A 26,235-nucleotide genomic window follows, 5' to 3' on the forward strand; every position below is an offset into this window, starting at 1 on the left:
GAGCAAAAGAACTTAAGTACATTTATAAGAGCTTTGAAGAATATATATCTCAATATTGACTTTTCATCGTAATCCAGCATCCCTCCCCTCACTGCTCCCCTGCAAAAGAGGGACAAGTAGAAATACCACAGGGATAGGCAGGCTTACCAAGCTGGAAATCTGGATTTTGAAAAAATTCATGAAGGACATTCTGAATCTGCAAATTAAAGAAAGTAGACCATATATTACTTCAGTTATCATACATTTAGTATTTTAGACTAAAATCCATGTAGGAACTTTCAATTTAAGTCTTGGGAAACCTTTCTAACTCAGGGACAGAAACAGTAATAATTAACATTTAGTTTATATACTACTTCAAGGTATATCAAATGCTTTTTCATATATATCCTCAATGACTCCCATTGAGAACATTTTGTTGAGAACTAGGATGCCCAGAGTGATCCTATTTTGTCCCCTCCAAGGACATTTCTAGCAACCCTCAGACATTAGGCACCTTTGGCAACCAGTTTAGCAATCCAAAGAATCCTCTATAATTCATTCTTCAATTACTAAAAAACAAAATTTCAGAGTTCTTCTTGGTCCATTAAAAAATTTTTAATGTTTATTTTTGAAAGAGAGAGAGAGAGAGAGGCAGCATGATGGGGGGAAGGGCAGAGAGAGAGGGAGATAAAGAATCCAAAGCAGGCTCCAGGGTCTGAACTGAGAGCACAGAGCCCCACGTGGGGTTCGAATTCACAAAACCGTGAGATCATGACCTGAGCCAAAGCTGGACGCTTAACCGACTGGGCCACCCAGGTGGCGTTGGTCCATTTTTTAAAAATAGACTTGAGGGGCCCCTGGCTGGCTCAGTCAGTATAACATGCAATTCTTGATCTCCAAGTCCTGAGTTCAAGTCCCACATTGGGAGTAGAGCTTACTTAAAAAAAAAAAAAAAAAAAAAGTAGACTTCATTTTTTAGGTCAACTTTACATTCACAGAAAAATTGAGCAGAAAGTGCAGAGTTTCCTTATACTCCCTGCCTCCTGCCACCACATACACAGCTTCCCCTGCTATCAACATTCCACACTGCAGTGGCTCATTTGTTACAAATGATGAACCTACATGAAACATCACCACCCAAAGTCCATAGTTTACATTAAGAATCACTGTTTGATGTACATTTTATGAGTTTTGGCAAATGTATCATGATGTGTATCCATCATTTTGGTATTATACAGAATTGTTTCATCACACTAAAAATCTTCTGTGCTCTGCTTATCCATCCCTCCGTCTGCCTTCACTCCTGGAAACCACTGATCTTTTTACTCTCTCCATAGTTTTACCTTTTCCTGAGCATCATAAAATTGGAGTCATACAGTAGATATTCTTCCAGATTGGCCCCTTTCACTTAGTAATACATATTTAAAGTTCTTCCATGTCTTTTCGTGGCTTGATAGCTCATTTCTTTTTAGTGCTGAGTAATATTACAATGTTTAGGTGTACCACAGTTTATTTATCCATTTAACCACGGAGGGAAATCTCGGCTGTTTCTAAGTTTTGGCAATTATGAAAAAAGCTGCTGTAAACATCCACATGCAGATTTTTCTGGGAACATAAGTTTTCAGCTCCTTTTGGATAAATACAATAAGCATTATGGCTGGATCATATGATAAGACTGTGTCTGGTTTTACAAGAAACTGCCAAAGTGGCTGTACCATTTTGCATTATCACCAACAATTCCCACCAACCGCTGCACACTTTTGGCAGCATTTTATGTTGTCAAGGTTCCAGATTTTAACTATCCTGATAGGTGTGTAGTGGTATCTCATTGTTTTATTTTGTATTTCCTTGATGTCATGTGTGGAGCATATTTTCATATGCTTATTTGCCATCTACATGTCTTTGGTGAAATGTCTGTTTAGGTCTTTTGCCCATTTTTAAGTCAGTTGTTTGTTTTCTTATTGTAGAAGAGTTCTTTGTATATTTTGGATAATAGTCTGTTATCAGATGTCTCTTTTGAAATATTTTCTTCCAGTCTGTGGCCTACCTTCCTTGGTCTATTTTTAATAATTCACTTTGAATTAAAAATATGCTTGGCCATGTATCTAGCCAAGAAATGTTCTCACACTTATGTACACCTAAAAGAATATGTTTAACTGTTAGAGTACAGTTGTTTTCTAAAGGTAAAAGACACAGGCTTTTACTCTACAGAAGTAATTAGTCACACACATACAATAAACAAAGAGAAAAATGAAAACTATGTCTGTCCTTTTTTATTTTTTAGATTTAAATCCAAGCTAGTTAACATATAGTGTAGTAATGGTTTCAGGAGTAGAATTCAGTGATTCATCACTTACATTTAACACCCAGTGCTGAACCCAACAAGTGCCCTCCTTAATGCCCATTACCCACTTAGCCCATCCCTCTACACAACACCCCTCTAGAACCCCTCAGTTTGTTCTTTGTATTTAAGAGTCTCTTAGAGTTTGTCCCCCTCCCTGTTTTTATATAGAGAGTCTCCCTCTCTGCTTATATCTTTCTTTTTTAAATTTACATCCAAGTTAGTTAGCATATGGTGCAAGAATATGAATGCAGTGATTCATCCCCTACATAATACTCAGTGCTCATCCCAACAAATGTCTTCCTTAATGCCCCTTGCCCATTTAGACCATCCCCCCTGCCACAACTCCTCCAGCAATCCTCAGTTTGTTCTATATATTTAAGAGTCTCTTATGTTTTGCTCCCCTCCCTGTTTTTAAATTATTTTTGCTTCCCTTCCCTTATGTTCATCTGTTTCGTATCTTAAATTCCACATTTGAGTAAAGTCATATGATATTTGTCTTTCTCTGGCTGACTAATTTTGCTTAGCATAATACACTCTAGTTCCATCCACATTGTTGCAAATGGCAAAATTTCAATCTTTTTGATTGCCGAATAATATTTCGATGGACATTGGGCTTTTTATATACTTTGGCTATTGTTGATAGTGCTGCTATAAACATTGGGGTGCATGTGCCCCTTTGAAACAACACACCTGTATCCTTTGGATAAATACCAAGTAGTGCAATTGCTGGGTCATAGGCTAGTTCTATTTTTAATTTTTTGAGGAATCTCCATGCTGTTTTCCAGAGGGGCTACACAATTTGCATTCCCACCAACAGTGCAAAAATGTTTCCTTTCTCCTCATCCTAGCCAGCATTTTTTGTTTCCTGAGTTGTTAATTTTAGCCATTCTGACAGGTGTGAGGTGGTATCTCATTGTGGTTTTGATTTGTATTTCCCTGATGATGAGTGATGTTGAGCATTTTTTCATGCATCTGTTAGCCATCTGGATGTCTTCTTTGGAAAATGTCTGTCCTTAATGAAGAGTTTGGGAACCTCAGCCAGAGTCAATATTTTAGAAATAGCTAGAATTTAGAAATAGCTAGCTAGAATTTTTTTTAAATGCTCAAGAGAAAATTGAAGAAATTGGCTCTCATGGACCAAACAGGTCAAGAATCAGCTTACCTCAGTAACACTGAAAATTTAGAGGTAGGTTTCTGGCACTCCACTCAATATTCCAACAATCATCCTCTTATCACCCACCCTACCTACCCTTCACAGATATCCTCCTTTCTTACCACTACCACAGGAATCATTCCTTTGGGGTCTAGAATCCATTCACTGAACTGCTCCTGCAGAGCCTGTTTCCGTGTATTGGCCACCTTGATTTTGACTTCATTTATGCATTCTCTTTCTTCTCGTTTCTGTTTAATACTCTCCTTCATCTTGGATACTCTGAAGGAGGTCAAAATAAAAGACAGGTTGAGTTAAGACTGTTGGGTTTGATTCAGATTGTTCAAATGGCAGAAAACAAGAATTCAGAGCCTCATTTAAAATTTGTTCCTGTCTCAGGAGGGAAGATGGCGGTGTAGGAGGACGCTGGGCTCACCGCGCGTCCTGCTGATCACTTAGATTCCACCTACACCTGCCTAAATAACCCAGAAAACCGCCAGAGGATTAGCAGAACGGAGTCGCCGGAGCCAAGCACAGATGAGAGGCCCACGGAAGAGGGTAGGAAGGGCGGCGAGGCGGTGCGTGCTCCACGGACTGGCGGGAGGGAGTCGGGGCGGAGGGGCGGCTCGCCGGCCAAGCAGAGCCCTGGAGTCTGGCTTGCAAAAGCGGAGGGGCCGGACGGACTGTGTTCCGACAGCAAGCGCGACTTAGCGTCTGGGAGGTCAGAAGTTAACAGCTCTGCTCGGAAAGCGGGAAGGCTGGAGGACAAAGGGAGGGAGAGTTGCTGAACCCCGGGACGACAGAGCTCAGTTTGGCGGGGAACAAAGGCGCTTGCCAGTGCCATCTCCCCCGCCCATCCCCCAGCCAAAATCCCAAAGGGAACCAGTTCCTGCCAGGGAACTTCCTCGCTCCACGCAAACACCCAACACTGTGCTTCTGCGGAGGAGCCAAACTTCCAGAAGCGGATCTGACTCCCTCCCGCTGCCACAGGGCCCCTCCTGAAGTGGATCACCTAAGGAGAAGCGAGCTAAGCCTGCCCCTCCTGCCCCTGTGCACCTTGCCTACCCACCCCAGCTAATACGCCAGATCCCCAGCACCACAAGCCTGGCAGTGTGCAAGTAGCCCAGACGGGCCACCCCACCCCACAGTGAATCCCGCCCCTAGGAGAGGGGAAGAGAAGGCACACACCAGTCTGACTGTGGCCCCAGCGGTGGGCCGGGGGCAGACATCAGGTCTGACTGCGACTCCACCCACCAACTCCAGTTATACACCACAGCACAGGGGAAGTGCCCTGCAGGTCCTCACCACTCCAGGGACTATCCAAAATGACCAAGCGGAAGAATTCCCCTCAGAAGAATCTCCAGAAAATAACAACAGCTAATGAACTGATCAAAAAGGATTTAAATAATATAACAGAAAGTGAATTTAGAATAATAGTCATAAAATTAATCGCTGGGCTTGAAAACAGTATAGAGGACAGCAGAGAATCTCTTGCTACAGAGATCAAGGGACTATGGAACAGTCAGGAGGAGCTGAAAAACGCTTTAAATGAAATGCAAAACAAAATGGAAACCACCACGGCTCGGATTGAAGAGGCAGAGGAGAGAATAGGTGAACTAGAAGATAAAGTTATGGAAAAAGAGGAAGCTGAGAAAAAGAGAGATAAAAAAATCCAGGAGTATGAGGGGAAAATTAGAGAACTAAGTGATACACTAAAAAGAAATAATATATGCATAATTGGTATCCCAGAGGAGGAAGAGAGAGGGAAAGGTGCTGAAGGGGTACTTGAAGAAATAATAGCTGAGAACTTCCCTGAACTGGGGAAGGAAAAAGGCATTGAAATCCAAGAGGCACAGAGAACTCCCTTCAGACGTAACTTGAATCGATCCTCTGCACGACATATCATAGTGAAACTGGCAAAATACAAGGATAAAGAGAAAATTCTGAAAGCAGCAAGGGGTAAACGTGCCCTCACATATAAAGGGAGACCTATAAGACTCGTGACTGATCTCTCTTTTGAAACTTGGCAGGCCAGAAAGAATTGGCACGAGATTTTCAGTGTGCTAGACAGAAAAAATATGCAGCCGAGAATCCTTTATCCAGCAAGTCTGTCATTTAGAATAGAAGGAGAGATAAAGGTCTTCCCAAACAAACAAAAACTGAAGGAATTTGTCACCACTAAACCAGCCCTACAAGAGATCCTAAGGGGGACCCTGTGAGACAAAGTACCAGAGACAACACTAGAAGCATAAAACATACAGACATCACAATGACTCTAAACCCGTATCTTTCTATAATAACACTGAATGTAAATGGATTAAATGCGCCAACCAAAAGACATAGGGTATCGGAATGGATAAAAAAACAAGACCCATCTATTTGCTGTCTACAAGAGACTCATTTTAGACCTGAGGACACCTTTAGATTGAGAGTGAGGGGATGGAGAACTATTTATCATGCTACTGGAAGCCAAAAGAAAGCTGGAGTAGCCATACTTATATCAGACAAACTAGACTTTAAATTAAAGGCTGTAACAAGAGATGCAGAAGGGCATTATATAATAATTACAGGGTCTATCCATCAGGAAGAGCTAACAATTATAAATGTCTATGCGCCGAATACCGGAGCCCCCAAATATATAAAACAACTACTCATAAACATAAGCAACGTTATTGATAAGAATGTGGTAATTGCAGGGGACTTTAACACCCCACTTACAGAAATGGATAGATCATCTAGACACACGGTCAATAAAGAAACAAGGGCCCTGAATGACACATTGGATCAGATGGACTTGACAGATATATTTAGAACTCTGCCTCCCAAAGCAACAGAATATACTTTCTTCTCGAGTGCACATGGAACATTCTCCAAGATAGATCATATACTGGGTCACAAAACAGCCCTTCATAAGTTTACCAGAATTGAAATCATACCATGCATACTTTCAGACCACAATGCTATGAAGCTTGAAATCAACCACAGAAAAAAGTCTGGAAAACATCCAAAAGCATGGAGGTTAAAGAACACCCTACTAACGAATGAGTGGGTCAACCAGGCAATTAGAGAAGAAATTAAAAAATATATGGAAACAAACGAAAATGAAAATACAACAATCCAAACGCTTTGGGACGCAGTGAAAGCAGTCCTGAGAGGAAAATACATTGCAATCCAGGCCTATCTCAAGAAACAAGAAAAATCCCAAATACAAAATCTAACAGCACACCTAAAGGAAATAGAAGCAGAACAGCAAAGACACCCCAAACCCAGCAGAAGAAGAGAAATAATAAAGATCAGAGCAGAAATAAACAATATAGAGTCTAAAAAAACTGTAGAGCAGATCAACGAAACCAAGAGTTGGTTTTTTGAAAAAATAAACAAAATTGACAAACCTCTAGCCAGGCTTCTCAAAAAGAAAAGGGAGATGACCCAAATAGATAAAATCATGAATGAAAATGGAATTATTACAACCAATCCCTCAGAGATACAAACGATTATCAGGGAATACTATGAAAAATTATATGCCAACAAATTGGACAACCTGGAAGAAATGGACAAATTCCTGAACACCCACACTCTTCCAAAACTCAATCAGGAGGAAATAGAAAGCTTGAACAGACCCATAACCAGCGAAGAAATTGCATCGGTTATCAAAAATCTCCCAACAAATAAGAGTCCAGGACCAGATGGCTTCCCAGGGGAGTTCTACTAGACGTTTAAAGCAGAGAAAATACCTATCCTTCTCAAGCTATTCCAAGAAATAGAAAGGGAAGGAAAACTTCCAGACTCATTCTATGAAGCCAGTATTACTTTGATTCCTAAACCAGACAGAGACCCAGTAAAAAAAGAGAACTACAGGCCAATATCCCTGATGAATATGGATGCAAAAATTCTCAATAAGATACTAGCAAATCGAATTCAACGGCATATAAAAAGAATTATTCACCATGATCAAGTGGGATTCATTCCTGGGATGCAGGGCTGGTTCAACATTCACAAATCAATGAACGTGATACATCACATTAATAAAAGAAAAGATAAGAACCATATGATCCTGTCCATCGATGCAGAAAAGGCCTTTGACAAAATTCAGCACACTTTCTTAATAAAAACCGTTGAGAAAGTCGGGATAGAAGGGACATACTTAAACATCATAAAAGCCATTTATGAAAAGCCCACAGCTAACATCATCCTCAATGGGGAAAAACTGAGAGCTTTTTCCCTGAGATCAGGAACACGACAGGGATGCCCATTCTCACCGCTGTTGTTTAACATAGTGCTGGAAGTTCTAGCATCAGCGATCAGACAACAAAAGGAAATCAAAGGCATCAAAATTGGCAAAGATGAAATCAAGCTTTCGCTTTTTGCAGATGACATGATACTATACATGGAAAATGCGATAGACTCCACCAAAAGTCTGCTAGAACTGATACATGAATTCAGCAAAGGTGCAGGATACAAAATCAATGTACAGAAATCAGTTGCATTCTTATACACTAACAACGAAGCAACAGAAAGACAAATAAAGAAACTGATCCCATTCACAATTGCACCAAGAAGCATAAAATACCTAGGAATAAATCTAACCAAAGATGTAAAGGATCTGTATGCTGAAAACTATAGAAAGCTTATGAAGGTAATTGAAGAAGATTTAAAGAAATGGAAAGAAATTCCCTGCTCATGGATTGGAAAAATAAATATTGTCAAAATGTCAATACTACCCAAAGCTATCTACACATTCGATGCAATCCCAATCAAAATTGCACCAGCATTCTTCTCGAAACTAGAACAAGCAATCCTAAAATTCATATGGAACCACAAAAGGCCCCGAATAGCCAAAGGAATTTTGAAGAAGACCAAAGCAGGAGGCATCACAATCCCAGACTTTAGCCTCTACTACAAAGCTGTCATCATCAAGACAGCATGGTATTGGCACAAAAACAGACACATAGACCAATGGAATAGAATAGAAACCCCAGAACTAGACCCACAAACGTATGGCCAACTCATCTTTGACAAAGCAGGAAAGAACATCCAATGGAAAAAAGACAGCCTCTTTAACAAATGGTGCTGGGAGAACTGGACAGCAATATGCAGAAGGTTGAAACTAGACCACTTTCTCACACCATTCACAAAAATAAACTCAAAATGGATAAAGGACCTGAATGTGAGACAGGAAACCATCAAAACCTTAGAGGAGAAAGCAGGAAAAGACCTCTCTGACCTCAGCCGTAGCAATCTCTTACTCGACCCATCCCCAAAGGCAAGGGAATTAAAAGCAAAAGTGAATTACTGGGACCTTATGAAGATAAAAAGCTTCTGCACAGCAAAGGAAGCAACCAACAAAACTAAAAGGCAACCAACGGAATGGGAAAAGATATTTGCAAATGACATGTCGGACAAAGGGCTAGTATCCAAAATCTATAAAGAGCTCACCAAACTCCACACCCGAAAAACAAACAACCCAGTGAAGAAATGGGCAGAAAACATGAATAGACACTTCTCTAAAGAAGACATCCGGATGGCCAACAGGCACATGAAAAGATGTTCAGCGTCGCTCCTCATCAGGGAAATACAAATCAAAACCACACTCAGGTATCACCTCACGCCAGTCAGAGTGGCCAAAATGAACAAATCAGGAGACTCTAGATGCTGGAGAGGATGTGGAGAAACGGGAACCCTCTTGCACTGTTGGTGGGAATGCAAATTGGTGCAGCCGCTCTGGAAAGCAGTGTGGAGGTTCCTCAGAAAATTAAAAATAGACCTACCCTATGACCCAGCAATAGCACTGCTAGGAATTTATCCAAGGGATACAGGAGTACTGATGCATAGGGGCACTTGTACCCCAATGTTCATAGCAGCACTCTCAACAATAGCCAAATTATGGAAAGAGCCTAAATGTCCATCAATTGATGAATGGATAAAGAAATTGTGGTTTATATACACAATGGAATACTACGTGGCAATGAGAAAAAATGAAATATGGCCTTTTGTAGCAACGTGGATGGAACTGGAAAGTGTGATGCTAAGTGAAATAAGCCATACAGAGAAAGACAGATACCATATGGTTTCACTCTTATGTGGATCCTGAGAAACTTAACAGGAACCCATGGGGGAGGGGGAGGAAAAAAGAAAAAAAAAAAGGTTAGAGTGGGAGAGAGCCAAAGCATAAGAGACTGTTAAAAACTGAGAACAAACTGAGGGTTGATGGGGGGTGGGAGGGAGGAGAGGGTGGGTGATGGGTATTGAGGAGGGCACCTTTTGGGATGAGCACTGGGTGTTGTATGGAAACCAATTTGACAATAAATTTCATATAATAAAAATAAATAAATAAATAAATAAAAAATAAATAAATAAATAAAAGAACATTACAAAATATACCTGAAAAAAAAAATAAAATAAAATTTGTTCCTGTCTTTACTCCATGAAATCTTCTTGATTTAGGCCTGAGGTGACCCCCTCTTCCCCCAGCACTTACTGTCTTCTAGTATTATTTGAGTTTTTATAGAGGTGGGCCTTATTTTGCCCAAGAAAATATCATACTTAAGAAATACTAAAATAGCCCTAGAGGCTGCCACATATACCTAAAAGCAAAGCTGAATGCACTAAAGCCTTACAGTGGTGGGGCTCTCTCTTCTCTGGATACAGAAATCATCTGGAAAGATTCTGATTTCCGGCCTACAGTGGAAGTATAGAAGCTGCATTTATAATAAACATCTTAGGTAGTTCTAATGTCTTGGACCAAACTTTTGATTTCTGTCTAGGAATATATATTGCCAATTTCCTTCAAACATCTAGAGGCAAATACTTTGACAGTCCCTGAGCATCATAGTTATCCTTATATTCAGAGAGAGTTACATTATCCATGTTGGGAATGGGAGAAGAATTGTGATTTTGATTGTTCCCATATTTGTCATCCCTATTAGGACTCTAAAGCCCCAAACTGGTTTGGATTGAAACACCAAAATGTCTCAAAGTAATCAAAATATCTGCTGGTTTCGAATACAATTTGCTTGAGCCAGGTCTTCTTGTTTTAAAAAAGAAAGACTAAGGTCTTCCAATCTGATCTGATAGATTTGGAAATGCAAAAGAATTTACAATTAGGACTGGTAAATTGGATACCTCTAATAATCCAAAAGAATCAACTGAAACCTAAGTCATTGCTTTATGCTCATATAAGGCCTTCAAAATTTTTGTGACCACTCAAATTCTATCCATTCATTCAAGCAGTGCAAGGAACATCTTCCTCTTACAGCATCATTTGCCTATATTAAAATGGAATGTTTTATTTCATCAAAACCAATTCTAATCAGCTTATATTGAGAACTGGCTATAAACTTTGAGTGACCGCAGTGTACCAGACCATTGCTGGGCCTAACTGAAGACTCTGGACTGCTGAACAATGGGACTTGTTTTAATCAATCATGTACAAACCTATGGATTCCCTCTGTCCCATACAGTGTGATAGTTTTCAGTTGTTATAACTATAACCATTATAAACTTTTTGAAACTCCTATATTTTCCCCTTCTGTGAAGTAGTTAGTGAATTCTTCACTGCTGTATCTTCCTTTGCCTGGCAAGTTAATAAATTAAGTTTTTGCTTGTTTCTTTTTAAGCTATGGCGGTCTTAGTTTCACAAAGCTAAACTGGACTTCTTGGCATCCCTGGAGCATGTCCATATTATTTCTGTGATGAGTATTCCTATAAAAATCCACATATGACATGTGTCTACTTAATTATTATACTTAATTAATTCTTATTTTTGTTTATTCACCCATGTCTTATTATGAAAGGTATAATGACTGAAGCAAAGTCTAAGTTACTGGATAATCAAATATTTGAATAGATGAATAATTAGGCTTATCTAGAATTTTATAAAATGATTAAAAACAGTTATCATAGCTTCCTTATTAAATACTGAAAATTAATTCTGAGATCACAAAATTAAATAATTACCCCAAATTAAGACATATCTTGTAATAATCATATGTGCCTAAAAACAAGAACAAAAAGGCAAAAAAAAAAAAAAAACCCACAAAAAACAAAACAAAACAAAAAAACCCCAAACAAACCCAAAACTCACACAAGAAAACTTTCATCATGAAAACAAAAGCAGGATCAGAATAAGTTAGTTAATTCATTTAACAAATATTTATTGAGCATTACTTATACAACACAGTGTTAGAGACTGGGGATGTGAAGATGAATACTACAGACAGTTCCTGCTTACATTATAGCAGGGGAAACAACCATTACAATTGTCATAAATGCAGTAAAAGAGAAACACAGGGTGCAATAAGAGATCATATAAGGGAAGAATTTCACAATGAAGTGGTATGTGAGCTAAACTCTAAAGGATTGGTAGGATAAGATAAAGAGGAAGGAGAAGAATGATACAGAGGGAATGGCAAACGACAAGACCCTGAGGTGAAAAGAAGCATAATATGTTTGAAGATCTGAAAGTAATCCTGTGTGCCTGGAGTAAGTATAGAGTGTGAGAAGAAGAGAGGCAGCAGTGAAGGCTAGAAAGTAAGTCCTATGCTAGCTTGGTTAGATGGTGATGACGTTACTAGGATCCAGTTAACCCATTTGGATTATATTTGGAGTCTCGTGTTCAATGGCCCAGAAATACAGACTAGGTTTTGTTTCTTTATTAAAAAGAGGGATGAAATGATGTCTGAGCTGAGACCTAAAGCTTGTGGGGGATCAAGCCAAACAAAGAGAGGGACCAGGTGGGTCATACAAGGAAAGTCTTATAGGCCTACTTAGGGATTTTGGTCTTTATCTTAATTGTAAGTGGAGACCGGGGCGCCTGGGTGGCGCAGTCGGTTAAGCGTCCGACTTCAGCCAGGTCACGATCTCGCGGTCCGTGAGTTCGAGCCCCGCGTCGGGCTCTGGGCTGATGGCTCGGAGCCTGGAGCCTGTTTCCGATTCTGTGTCTCCCTCTCTCTCTGCCCCTCCCCCGTTCATGCTCTGTCTCTCTCTGTCCCAAAAATAAATAAACGTTGAAAAAAAATTAAAAAAAAAAAAAAAAGAGTAAGTGGAGACCATTGAAAGGTTCCATACTGGGGGAAACCGGGATAAGATTAACCTTTTTTAAAAAAGATCACTTCTGTTACAAGTAAAGAATGGGTTGTAAGAGGGTTAGAGTGGATATAAATATACTAATCAGGAGCCTGCTGTAATAGTGCAGGTGAGAGCTGATGGTAGTTTACACTAGGGTGGCAGCAGCAGGGAAGGCCAGAAACGAACAGATTTGAGAGAAGAAGGTAAAACCAATAGGACTTAATGATTGATGAAAAGCACACAGTCAGAAAGTAGAAGGTGTCAAGTTGCATCTCTTGGGTTTGGGCTTGAAAATCTTTACGCAAAACGAAATAAGAAAATGACTTGTGGAAGATGAAGTGCTTATGAAACATCCAAGTACAGATATTGAGTAGATGCATATACTGGTCTGAAGCTCAAAAAAGATGTTTGGGCTAGAGATATAAATCTAAGAGTCATGAAGGTACAGATGGTAACTGAAGTCATGTGTTGGAATGAGCGCACTCAGCAATGATTTTGGGTGACAGGACAACCACAACTTAAGGAACCTTAATATTTGAAGATCAGATGGCAGAGAATGAGCCAGCACAGGATACTGAGAAGAACTAAAATGAGGTAGAAGGAAAAAAAGTAAAGAATAATATCATGGAAGGGTAAGAAAAGAGTATCTCAAGGAGGAAATGGTCAACATTATTGAATATTGCTAAGAGGCCAAGTAAGATGAGGATTGCAAACTTTCCACTGGGCTTGGAAAAATGGAGAACACTGTGATCTCAGTAAGTGACATTTATGAAAGACAGCCTGGAATGAAAGCTAGATATAACAGGTTGAGAAATGTGTTGGGAGTGGGGAAAATGTATATGGACAACTGCTTTGATAAAGTTAGCTATGTTTTAGTTACATTTCTTCAACTTGAGGGTATAAATTCCTCACAACAAGAACCAAATTTTGAATTTTTTCCCTATAAGGTATGGCTCAACATTGAGTACTTGATAGTTATGCAATAAATACTGATTAACTGAGACTCCTCAATAAACCTTAATTTATAAGATTAATAATTAATAATTTATTATCTTAATACTGATTAACTGAGACTCCTTAATAAATTATTAATTTATCTAACACATATTTATTGAGCCCCAACTCATGTCAAGTACTGTGCTGAGTATTAAAAATACAGATATGATAGAAAATAGTCCTTGTCTTCAAAGAGATTATAGGGAGGTAAATCAACAATTACATTAAAAAATGTGCTAAATGCTGACATGAGCCTACAGGTGCTTCAGGAATATAAAGAAAGAGTACCTAACCCAGAGAAGGTGAGACAGAAGGTATCCAGAGGAAGTCATACTTGGGCTGATTCCTGAAGCACAAGGAAAAATTGTCCAGCAAGAGAAAGGAGGGGAAGGATATTCTAGATGGAGAAAGCTGGCACTCTGGATTAGAGGAAAGGACATCTGGCTAGTGGTTTTCTTTAGTTGATATGTAAGAGATAATAAAATTGATGTGCATAAAGAATGTAGCCTATCTAGCCCAGATGAGTGAAGTCAGGGCTTTATGATCTGAGTTCAATCTCACTACATGCTGGGTACCTCATATCTAGTGTCTGCAAGTTTTAAGCTGGACTTGATGGTGAAGATTTCTATTTCCCTCCCCCCCACCTTTTTTTAGCAACAGTAATTGAAGAGTGGTCAAGATTTCTATTTCCAAATCAGGTGGTTGAACTCCAACTAAACCACCTTCTTGGAAGCATATGAGCAAGGCAGAGGACATTTCCCACTGGATATTTCCCATGGGAGTCCTGGAAAGCATCTATTTTGATGGTGTAGGACTGAGGTTGGGTAGAGGATATATAAACCAGTGTGGTAGCACATAAGGTCTTCCATCTGTTCTCTACTATAAATAGAAAAAAAAATCCTATTTTCTTCTGAGGATATCAGTTACTGGATAGTTTAAAATGAATCAATAGTTGGGGCACCTGGGTGGCTCAATGGGTTAAGCGTCCGACTTTGGCTCAGGTCATGATCTCACCATTGGTGGGTTTGAGCCCCACATCGGGCTCTGTGCTGACAGCTCGGAACTTGAAGCCAGAGCCTGCTTCGGATTCTGTGTCTTCCTCTCTCTCTGACCTTCCCCCACTTGCACTCTGTCTCTCTTTCAAAAAAAAAATAAACATTACAAATTTTTTTTAAATGAATCAATAGCTTTATCTGGCAAATCCTAGGAATTTCTGGATATCCTGGATAGTCTTATTCCAGGACCACCACACCTTGTCATGCATTGTGACAGATATCCAGCCCCAGCTGGAGTGAATTTGACATAGGAACTTCAGTCTTTTTAACATCAGGAATGTCTATGCCACTGAAATAGGACCACAGACTCATTCACCATCAAGTTTCAGGGTGTGTGTTTGAAGGATATTAGGATAACATTCAAGGAGACCATGATTTCTCAGTCTGTAAGAACTTGAATTTCTAAGTACTTAATAAGGGGATATATACATATGCAACAAAGTGTGGCCTAGAGATGGATAGGAAACTAGTAATATATAAACATTGTTATTATGCTTCGGGTTGAACAAAAGTAGAACCTACTTGATAAAGTCCTACCACACACCATTGGCTATAATAGTCATTCAAATGCTATAAAAACACATTTTCCTTATCTATCCACTCACTTTTGGCATAATCTGTTTTACTGGATTGATAAACTATGATATTCAGTATGAATTGACAAAATGATTGATATTAATAATATCACTTGTGGGAGAAGCGCCCATGGGATTTCCTAGCTTAATATAGCCATAAGAGTTTGGCTGGGTAAAGAGGTGACAGCTGGTGTGGCGTATGAGCAGACAGACATCTGTCTAGGAAGTCACTGTCTCCTGGCAACCAAAGAAGATCCATATCATTCCTTTAGTCTTGCCAAGTCCTAGTGACTGGTGTATTGTAAGCATGAGTTAGACATTTTGGGGTTTTTTTTGAAACACAAAAAGTAAGTACTTTGAAGTAAATCATCAAACCTTTGCAGATACCAAATTCCAATAGAAACATACACAATGGGTGCTGTCATATGGTCTGCATAAGTTCTTTGAACACTATTCAACGAGTTAATTCTCAGGGAATTACTGAGTAAAACATTTTTTAAATTATTACGTAAAATAAAGAGTGCTGTCTCTTTTCCTTTTAGTTTTTACTTGGCTTATATGTATCCTTAATGCTTGAGCATTTATCCTGACTTATTTTTCTCCTTTATGTAGCTGTGGTGGAGAAAGTAATTCTATGAAATAGTTTGTCGGGATTCTTCTCTTTGTGCGTTAAATGTTCCATTGTTACTTCATAAGGCTAATAAAGAGTTGTCAAAGGGAAAATGCACAAAAGGTATCTCAAGGTGCTGCACAGACCCCACACTGATTATGCAATAAGCAAAGGATGCAGGAATCTAAGATCGTTACCAAGCCAGAACCTGGTAGGCATCACTATAATTGCCACACAGGAAAAGATCCAACTTTTTGCCTTGGGTCTCTTATATCTACTTCCTAGTTCATTTGAATTCTCATCTACGCTCAGGACTATATATCAGGACTGGTACAGAAAAGTGAGGACATTTACAGTATAATAGGCCCTGCTTCTCTGGAATAGTAAAATTCTAGCATTAATAGTCTCTCTGTAATTTTTAAAGTTTTTTTTTAAATTCCAGTTAGTTAATATACATCTCTGTAATATTCCTTTACTGTTTAAATTTTTTTATTTTTAGAAATATGATATAGTAAAATTGACCTTTTTTGGTACATAGTTTTATAAATTTAAACACATACATAAATGTGTAACCATCACTATAATCAGGCTATTGGAAGTTCATAATCCTATTTTAAAAGCAAATGCTTTTCATTATCAGTTCACAATAAGGCAGTCGTGACTTATAAAATATGCATTCACAAGCACAGGAGGAATCAAGAGTCAGAGGGAAAAGATACTGAAAGAAAGATGTTAAAAGAAAAGAAAATCTGAAGGAAAGCAAAAGGACAGAAACCTAACATATCAATTTTGCAAAATTACACACAAGGATTAAAGTCCACTTCAATTCTTTATCTGTTGTTCAGAAACCCTGATGAAATGCAATAAGGGTATATTGCATATGTAAAACTTACAAACAGCAGTGATATTTATTTTTTAGTTAAGTGGCTACCACTATAAAAATTGTTCCAAGTCAGTAAGGAGCGTCTTCTCTATCTATTGTTCTTGGGCACCAGAGACGAATCCCTTTTTACCCAGGGAAGTAGTGAGATGAAAAAAATTTTGGATCTAGTTGAGGCAAATGAATGCTTTAACATCATCACCAGAAGATAAAGTCTTGACAAACCAAACAAAAATTTTACTTGTCTTTTTTCTTGAATATAAGTAAGAAAAACTCTCATTCCTAAAATAAATGGACTTCTCCAAAACTCTGTAAGATGACCCAAACAATGATATAGTTTAGAGAATTTAAAAGCAAGACTGTTTTAGCTAAGATTCCTGTGTTTCCAAGCTTTAATGAATAGATATTGTGTTGTTGTAAAAGTATGTCAAGGATTTCTGAATATTCTGCAGATGCCTGACACTGTCATATGTTGGCATATAGATCTTGAATTTTTGCAGAAAGAGATAAAGCCCTACTCCTGACAATCTAAGCAAACAAAGCATCTATGATTACTTTAACTCTTTCATGAAATTCCTACAGTATTGCTCCAATAGAAACTAGGGCTCTTATCAACCTTCAAATGACCTAAATATTCAAACTCTCAATTCAAGAAGCATCACCGAAATAAACTCTGTTGTGTGTGTCATTTGTTGGCAATGAGACCTAGGCCAGTGTCCAAGTGCGCCCATTATTATTCTTATTATAGATATTGATAAATGACTAGCTTTATGTACTGATTGAGATTTACATATCCCTAACAGGAGAAAGGATTTGTCAATGTATTGACTTACAGCCTTGACACCAGCTCTCAGATTTTAAGTATTTTTCATGGTAATTGATCTAAATACAAATCTAATTTATTGCTTTGCAAGAACAGATGGTGAACAGAAATGTTCTTTAAGCTATTTATTAAATTTAATGACACTGCCCCCTGCTGCTGTTGGAAGTTTTCACTAGTACTAAAATTCCCTTAATTTGGTTTCTCTACATAATTGGTTTTGAAACTTTTGTCAGTGTGCAGAATAACCTTCTGTGGAACTTGTTTTCAATGCATCCCTAAAGGTTCTGGTTCAGAAGATCTGAGGAAGAAGCTAGGAATCTGTACTTTTTTACCAAGCATCCAGGTAATCCTGATGTCATTCTTAGGCAACCACACTCTGAGGAAGACTGTTTGAACTGAAATTTAAAATGCTATGTCCACCTATAAAATAAAACAAAAGAAGGGTTCTGTACATATCTCTTACTTTATTCTAGAAGAATATATGTACCCAATTTCAAAAGAATTGTTATTCTAAAGCTTCTGATTAGTTCCTTACCCTGTAGGAAGAATACTAAAACAAATCACAAGGAACTTTAGATTCTTTTATAAATTTTAAGCAATCCCTATCAAAATAACACTAGCATTCTTCACAGAGCTAGAACAAACAATCCTAAAATTTGTATGGAACCAGAAAAGACCCAGAATAGCCAAAGCAATCTTGAAAAGAAAACCAAAGCTGGAGACATCACAATCCCAGACTTCAAGCTGTATTACAAAGCTGTAATCATCAAGACAGCATGGTATCGGCACAAAAACAGACACACAGACCAATGGAATAGAATGGAGACTCCAGAATTGGACCCACAAAAGTATGGCCAACTAATCTTTGACAAAGCAGGAAAGAATATCCAATGGAAAAAAGACAGTCTCGTTAACAAATGGTGCTGGGAGACCTGGACAGCAACATGCAGAAGAATGAAACTAGACCACTTTCTTATACCACTCACAAAAATAAACTCAAAATAGATAAAGGACCTGAATGTGAGACAGAAAACCATCAAAACCCTAGAGGAGAAAGCAGGAAAAAACCTCTCTGACCTCAGCCGCAGCAATTTCTTACTTGACACATCTCCAAAGAAAAGGGAATTAAAAGCAAAAATGAACTATTGGGACCTCATGAAGATAAAGAGCTTCTGCACTGCAAAGGAAACAATCAACAAAACTAAAAGGCAACCAACGGAATGGGAAAAGATATTTGCAAATGACATATCAGACAAAAGGCTAGTATCCAAAATCTATAAAGAACTCACCAAACTCCACACCCAAAAACCAAATAATCCAGTGAAGAAATAGGCAGAAAACAAGAATAGACACTTCTCTAAAGAAGACATCCAGATGGCCAACAGGCACATGAAAAGATGCTCAATGTCACTCCTCATCAGGGAAGTACAAATCAAAACCACACTCAGATACTACCTCACACCAGTCAGAGTGGCTAAAATCAACAAATCCGGAGACCATAGATGCTGGAGAGGATGTGGAGGAATAGGAACCCTCTTGCACTGTTTGTGGGAATGCAAACTGGTGCAGCCTCTCTGGAAAACAGTGTGGAGGTTGCTCAAAAAATTAAAAATAGATCTACCCTATGACCCAGCAATAGCACTGCTAGGAATTTACCCAAGGGATACAGGAGTGTTGATGCATAGGGGCACTTGTACCCCAATGTTGATAGCAGCACTCTCAACAATAGCCAAATGATGGAAAGAGCCTAAATGTCCATCAATTGATGAATGGATAAAGAAATTGTGGTTTATATACACAATGGAATACTACGTGGCAATGAGAAAAAATGAAATATGGCCTTTTGTAGCGACGTGGATGGAACTGGAGAGTGTGATGCTAAGTGAAATAAGCCATACAGAGAAAGACAGATACTATATGGTTTCACTCTTATGTGGATCCTGAGAAACTTAACAGAAACCCATGGGGGAGGGGAAGGAAAAAAAAAAAAAAGAGGTTAGAGTGGGAGAGAGCCAAAGCATAAGAGACTGTTAAAAACTGAGAACAAACTGAGGGTTGATGGGGGGTGGGAGTGAGGGGAGGGTGGGTGATGGGTATTGAGGAGGGCACCTTTTGGGATGAGCACTGGGTGTTGTATGGAAACCAATTTGAAAATAAATTTCATATATTAAAAAAAAAAAGAAATTGTGGTTTATATACACAATGGAATACTACTTGGCAATGAGAAAGAATGAAATATGGCTTTTTGTAGCAATGTGGATGGAACTGGAGAGTGTTATGCTAAGTGAAATAAGTCATACAGAGAAAGACAGATACCATATGTTTTCACTCTTAGGTGGATCCTGAGAAACTTAACAGAAGACCATGGGGGAGGGGAAGGAAAAAAAAAGTTAGAGAGGGAGGGAGCCAAACCATAAGAGACTGTTAAAAACTGAGAATAAACTGAGGGTTGATGGGGGGTGGGAAGGAGGGGAGAGTGGGTGATGGATATTGAGGAGGCACCTGTTAGGATGAGCACTGGGTGTTGCATGGAAACCAATTTGACAATAAATTTCATATAAAAAAAAAGCTTCTGTACAGCGAAGGAAACAATCAACAAACCTAAAAGGCAACCGACATAATGGGAGAAGATATTTGCAAATGACATATCAGATAAAGGTTAGTATCCAAAAATCTATAAAGAACTTATCAAACTCAACACCCAAAAAACAAATAATCCAGTGAAGAAATGGGCAAAAGACATGAATAGACACTTCAAAGTTTACTGAAGATAGATAACCAGATGGCCAAAGAAAATATCCAGATGGCCAACCGACACATGAAAAAATGCTCAACATCACTCATCATTAGGGAAATATAAATTAAAACCACAATGAGATACCACCTCACACCTGTCAGAATGGCCAGAATTAACAACTCAGGAAACAATAAATGTTGGCAAGAATGAGGAGAAAGGGGAACATTCTTGCACTGTTGGTGGGAGTGCAAACTGGTGCAGGCATTCTGGAAACCAGTATGGAGGTTTCTCAAAAAATTAAAAATAGAACTACCCTATGACCCAGGAATTGCACTACTAGGTATCTATCAAAGGGATATAGGTGTGCTTTTTCGAAGGGGCACATGCCCCCCAGTGTTTACAGCAGTGCTATCGACAATAGCCAAAGTATGGAAAGAGCCCAAATGTCCATGGTCGAATGAAGGCATAAAGAAGATGTGGTATCAGTGATCAAAAAGAATGAAATTTTGCCATTTGCAACAACATGGATGGAACTAGAATGTATTATGCTGAGCGAAATGAGTCAATCAGAGAAAGACAAATATCATATGACTTCACTCATATGAGGAATTTAAGATACAGAACAGATGAACATAAGGGAAGGGAAGCAAAAATAATATAAAAACAGGGAGGGGGACAACACATAAGAGACCCTTATACAGACAACAAACAGAGGGTAACTGGAGGGGTTGTGGGAGGGTGATAGGCTAAATGGGTAAGGGCATTTAGAAATCTACTCCTGAAATCATTGTTGCACTATATGCTAACTAACTTGGATGTAAATGTGAAAATAAATAAATTATTAAAATATAAATAAATAAATATATATTTATTTTTTATATTATTTATTATATTATATATGTAATATATGTTATTATATATTATATAATTATTATATATTATATATTATAATTATATTATATTAAATTAAATTAAAATTAATTAAAATATATTAAATACATTATTATATTATTTTACATATATATGTATATTAAGTATATTATGTATATTTAAGTATAGGCATGCCAGAAGACATTCAGAGGAAAATATGAAGATTTAGGAAGAGAATCAGAAGTGTCTTATTTGTTTGTTGTTGTTCTTAGTTTGTTTTTTCAGATCTGGAAGAGAGCTAGATGTTATCTAGACCAGGGGTCAGCAAACCAAGCCTAGTGCCCAAATCTGGTCTGCTGCCTGGTATTGTATCCCTCAAAAGCTAAGATGGGCTGTTACATTTTAAAATAGTTTTTAAAAATCAAAATAAGAATAATGTGTTGTAGAATGGTAGAAAATCTATGAAATTCACATTTGGTATTCATAAATAAAGTTTTCTTGGAACATAACCATGCTTACTCATTTACCTATTGTGTATAGCTACTTTTGTACTACAACAGCAAAATTGAGTAGTTGTGACTAGTTTCCAGGCAAAAAGCTTTTAATTTTTATGTAATCAAATTTATCAATAATTTCACAATTTTGGGGTGCCTGGGTGGCTCAGTCAGTTAAATGTCTGACTTCAGCTCAGGTCATGATCTCACAGTCCGTAGGTTCGAGCTCCGCATCGGGCTCTGTGCTGACAGCTTGGAGCCTGGAGCCTGCTTCGGCTTCTGTGTCTCCCTCTCTCTCTGCTCTTCCCCCACTTATGCTCTCTCTCATTCTCTCAATAATAAATAAACATTAAAAAAATAATTTCACAATTTTGAGTTGTGGTGAAAAAGGTTTTTCTCTGGTAATAAAGGGATTTAACCCCTGGTTTCTTCTAGTTTTTGTATGTTTTCATTTTTCACATACATATAATTAGTAGGATATGTTCTATGGATAAAAAAGCTGCAAATAAATCTAAAACATCATTTAGTAGGGATGCCTGGCTGGTTCAGTCCGTTAAGTGTCCAACTTCAGCTCAGGTCATGATCTCGTGGATTGTGGGTTTGAGCCCCATGTCAGGCTCTGTGCTGACGGCTCGGAGCCTGGAGCCTGCGTCAGATTCTGTATTTCCCTCTCTCTGTGCCCTTACCCCACTCTCTGCCCTTACTCCTCTCTCTCTCTCTCTTTCTCAAAAATAAATAATAAAATTAAAAAACATTTTTAAACATCATTTAGTAGCTCTATTATTAGTAGGATTATTACCATTGTTATTTTTAAGTTATTTTACATAAATTGTAGGATAAGACAACTAATTCTGTCAATGTTGTTAGGAGCCAAGATTTTCAGTAAGAAAAAAAAAGAGAGCTACAAATATAAACTCAAGGATAGGTAAAAACAAAACAAAACAAAACAAAACAAAAAAAAAACCCCTGCAATATTATATTTGATATGAAATGATCAATATTTACTCATTATTTAAAAAAATTATACTTGTTAACCCTAAAAGAGCCTAAAGCAATATGATACAATATTTTTGAGCATTCTAGCTCTCAGATGAGTGATCCCCATTAAAAGGAACTAAGAATCCTTTTTAAAAATGCATGAAGCTTCCAAAGACTAAAGGAGTAATGTTGGAAGAACACAGGGGCCAAAGTTGGGTCAAGCTGAGGATCGTGTCGGTAAAGTGTCTGACTTCAGCTCAAGTCATGATCTCATGGTCCATGAATTCAAGCCCCATGTGGGGCTCTGTGCTGACAGCTCAGAGCCTGGAGCCTGCTTCAGCTTCTGTGTCTCCCTCTCTCTCTGCCCTTCCTGCACTTGCTCTCTGTCTGTCTGTCTGTCTCTCTCTCCATCTCAAAAGTAAACAAACATTAAAACAAAATAAAAAATTAACTATAATGGATTAAAATACATTGAATATATTAAAATCAATGTGTCCATTATGATACTCAAAAGGAACCTTTCCCCCAAAAGGGAAAACAATCTTTCAAATTTGCCCCTCCAGGTGACTATTGATAGATAAATAGGTAGACACATAGATACACAGAGATACAATATACAATACTCTGAAAATCTGTAATTAAAAGGAAAGAATTAAACATTAATTTTGTCTTACCAGTAGGAAGCATATTTCAATGTAACCAAATACATAGCAATCAAATGTGATTTATTGTAGGGATTCCAATGGCTCAAAATTAGGAAACCTATTAATAAAATTCATCATTAACAGGTCTAGGGTGAAAATCAAATGATTATCTTCACAGGTGTTGAAAAAGTGTTTGACAAAATTAACAGTCTTGAGCTTTAAAAATCACTCTATAAAGGAATTAGAAAGAGAAGAACAATCAAAACACAAACCCAGCAAAAGGAAGGAAATAATAAAGATTGGAGCAGAAATAAATAATATAGAAGCTAAAAAAAGAAAAAGAAAAGCTTTTCTTTTCTCTGCCATAATGGTGTGTGCAGTTGAGTGTTCTTTCCATGTCTTCTCACAAGACTTTCAGGATCAAGCAATTCTTGGCCAAGAAACAACGCAGAATCTTCCCATTCTTCAGTGAATCAGATGAAAACTGGTAATAAAATCATGTACAACTTCAAGAGGAGGCATTGGAGAATAACCAAGCTGGGACTATAAGGGATCACACATGAGATGGCACACATATTTATGCTACATGAAGGGCATGTACTTGTATCTTGGGACTCTGTAAACATTGCTGCTGCCTAAACAACAGACGTGTTTTATCCAGGGAAATTATTTTCTCTTACTATGCTTCAGTAGGTTGCTTCGGTAATAAATATGTGAGACCTCGGTTTGAAAAAATAAATGAATTTTTAAAATTTAAAAACAATAGAACAGATGAAACCAGGAGCTGGTTCTTTGAAAAGGTCAACAAAATTGGGGGTGGGGGAGGAGTTAAGATGGTAGAGCAGTATGGAAACTCTGAGCTTGTCTCATCCCTGAAATGCAGCTAGTCAGCACAAAACCATTTGAACACCTAGGATATTGACCTGAGGACTAACACAACAATCTGCATAACTTGAGCCACAGAACTTGGCAGGTAGACGGTACAGAGAGGTAAATTGTGGGAGAGAAAAGCTGTGGAGTGTAGGGAGCCATTTTTGTGGAGAGAGGGCAGAGAGAGAAAGAGAATTGGGGAGAGTGCAGCACAACAGTGTCATGCAGGAAAAGCACTCTCCCCAAAAGTAGCTGGAGAGAAAGAGAGAGAAAGAGTGAAAACACTCACAGGGGACTGAACAAGAAATCTGTGCCCCAAAACCTTTGATGGGGAGAAAAGAGAGGGTTTCAATACTACCTGGATTCTATAAACAGTGGAGCACAGAGTCTGAAGGTTGGGAGCTCAGTGCCTGGTGGTGCTCTGGTGAGGAAGTAGGGTGAATCCCCAGGAGCAGGCAGTGTGGTCTGTGGGGGTCCATGTGCCACACGGGGAGGAGTGGTTCCCCTGCTTGGAGTGAATTTGGTAGAGAGGATACAGCCACCCTGTGGGCAAAGGTCCCAGCAGACAACAGAGAGCAGCCACATTTGCTGGTATTGGAACGAAGATGCCAGAGTGTGGTGAAACCTGGCACTGGCTGTGTGTTGTGATTTACCATACTCTCTGAAACTCTGCTGCTGTGTGATCACATGAACGTTTTCTGGGGCAAGCCAGCATCCAGCCATTGCTCAGGGAGACCCTCCCTCAAAGAGCTGGCTCATGTCCAAGCCACAGGGGTCTCTGAAGTGTGGGGTTTTGAAACACTTCCCCATCTGAGATAAAACTCTGGAGGGAGGTGTCACCTGGCTGGTGACAGCTTGGACACAGATAGGGTAGAGGCGGGGAATGGATGGAGGCCTGAGACAAAGGAGGGGTGCTTGATCTTGGGTCAGTGAGGATGTCAAGTTCCTGCACCACAGACTTTGGGGTTGGGTGAAGCCATTTCCATTTTTGTGCATGCACATGCCTACTGCACTTATCCACCCCAGTAAGCTAAGCAGCGCCACCTAGTGGAGAACAGAGCCATTACACTAAGTACCACTCAACTGTGCCCTCCAAGCACATGCCCCACAAGACCAGCACAAGTCACTCCACCTGCTTAGTGTATGGACTATAGAGAGCTTCATATCAGTTCTAGAGGAAACTAGATATAACTTCATTTGGGTTTCATTCTGTTTCCTGGTTCAGTTATTTGTTCATTTTCTTTGCTTCTGTTTTTGCTTAAATTGTTTTTTTTTTCTTTATTTTCTTTCTCTTTCTTGGATTCAGAAAGAACATGTTATTTTTTATTTATTTTATTTTATTTTTTATTTAAAAAAATTTTTATTCTATTTTCTTTATTTCATTTTATTCTATATATTTTTTTAATTTTTAAAAATTTTCTTAACTTTTTTTCTTACCTTTCCCTTTTTTCTCTATTCTATCAAGCTTCTTTCAACAAGCAGATGGAAACACACCTAGGGTCTAGCTACCTTTATTTGATTTATTTGTTTTGTTTTTTAGTTTTAATTTTTTATTTTATTAATTCTTCTGCCCTCCAGAATGACAAGAAGAAGGAATTCACCCCAATAGAAAGAATAGGAAGAAATGATGGCAAAAAATTTAATGAACACAGATATAAGTAAGATGTCTAAACTAGAATTTAAAACCACAATTATAAGAATACTAGCTAGGGTTGAAAAAAGAATAGAATATACCATATAATCCCTTTCTATAGAAATAAAATAACTAAAATCAAGGGAGGCCAAAATTAAAAATGGAATAACCAAGACCAATCTTGAATAGATGTTGTGTAAGCAAGGATGGATGAGGCAGAGCAGTGAATCAGTGATATAGAAGATAAAATTATGGAGAATAATGAGGCAGAAAAAAAGAGGGAAACAAAGGCAAAAGATTACAATACAAAACTTAGAGAACTCAGTACTTATTAAAAAGGAATAACACCCATGGGGTGCCTGGGTGGCTCAGTCAGTTAAGCGTCTGACTTCAGCTCAGGTCATGATCTCACAGCTCGTTAGTTTGAGCCCCGCATCCGAGCCTGGAGCCTGCTTCAGATTCTGTGTCCCTGTCTCGCTCTGCCCCTCCCCTATTCATGCTCTCTCATTCTCTGTCAAGAATAAACATTAA

At 38.4% G+C, this 26,235-nt stretch overlaps 1 protein-coding gene across 19 annotated transcripts in view; it reads right to left on the reverse strand.

The window, feature by feature from the left end:
• EFCAB5 (EF-hand calcium binding domain 5) overlaps positions 1 to 26,235 on the reverse strand; it is a 200,984-nt gene that overhangs the window by 108,889 nt on the left and 65,860 nt on the right. For all 19 annotated transcript variants that reach the window (XM_045487792.1, XM_045487783.1, XM_045487787.1 and 16 more), the window contains 2 exons: positions 3,599 to 3,755; positions 148 to 196 (listed from right to left, as the gene is read on the reverse strand). In XM_045487792.1, coding sequence (XP_045343748.1) covers positions 148 to 196; positions 3,599 to 3,755 — 206 coding nt within the window. The remainder of the gene's footprint in view (positions 1 to 147; positions 197 to 3,598; positions 3,756 to 26,235) is intronic.

Source organism: Leopardus geoffroyi, chromosome E1 (genome assembly GCF_018350155.1).
Source record: "Leopardus geoffroyi isolate Oge1 chromosome E1, O.geoffroyi_Oge1_pat1.0, whole genome shotgun sequence".
In the NCBI taxonomy this organism is placed as follows: domain Eukaryota; kingdom Metazoa; phylum Chordata; class Mammalia; order Carnivora; family Felidae; genus Leopardus; species Leopardus geoffroyi.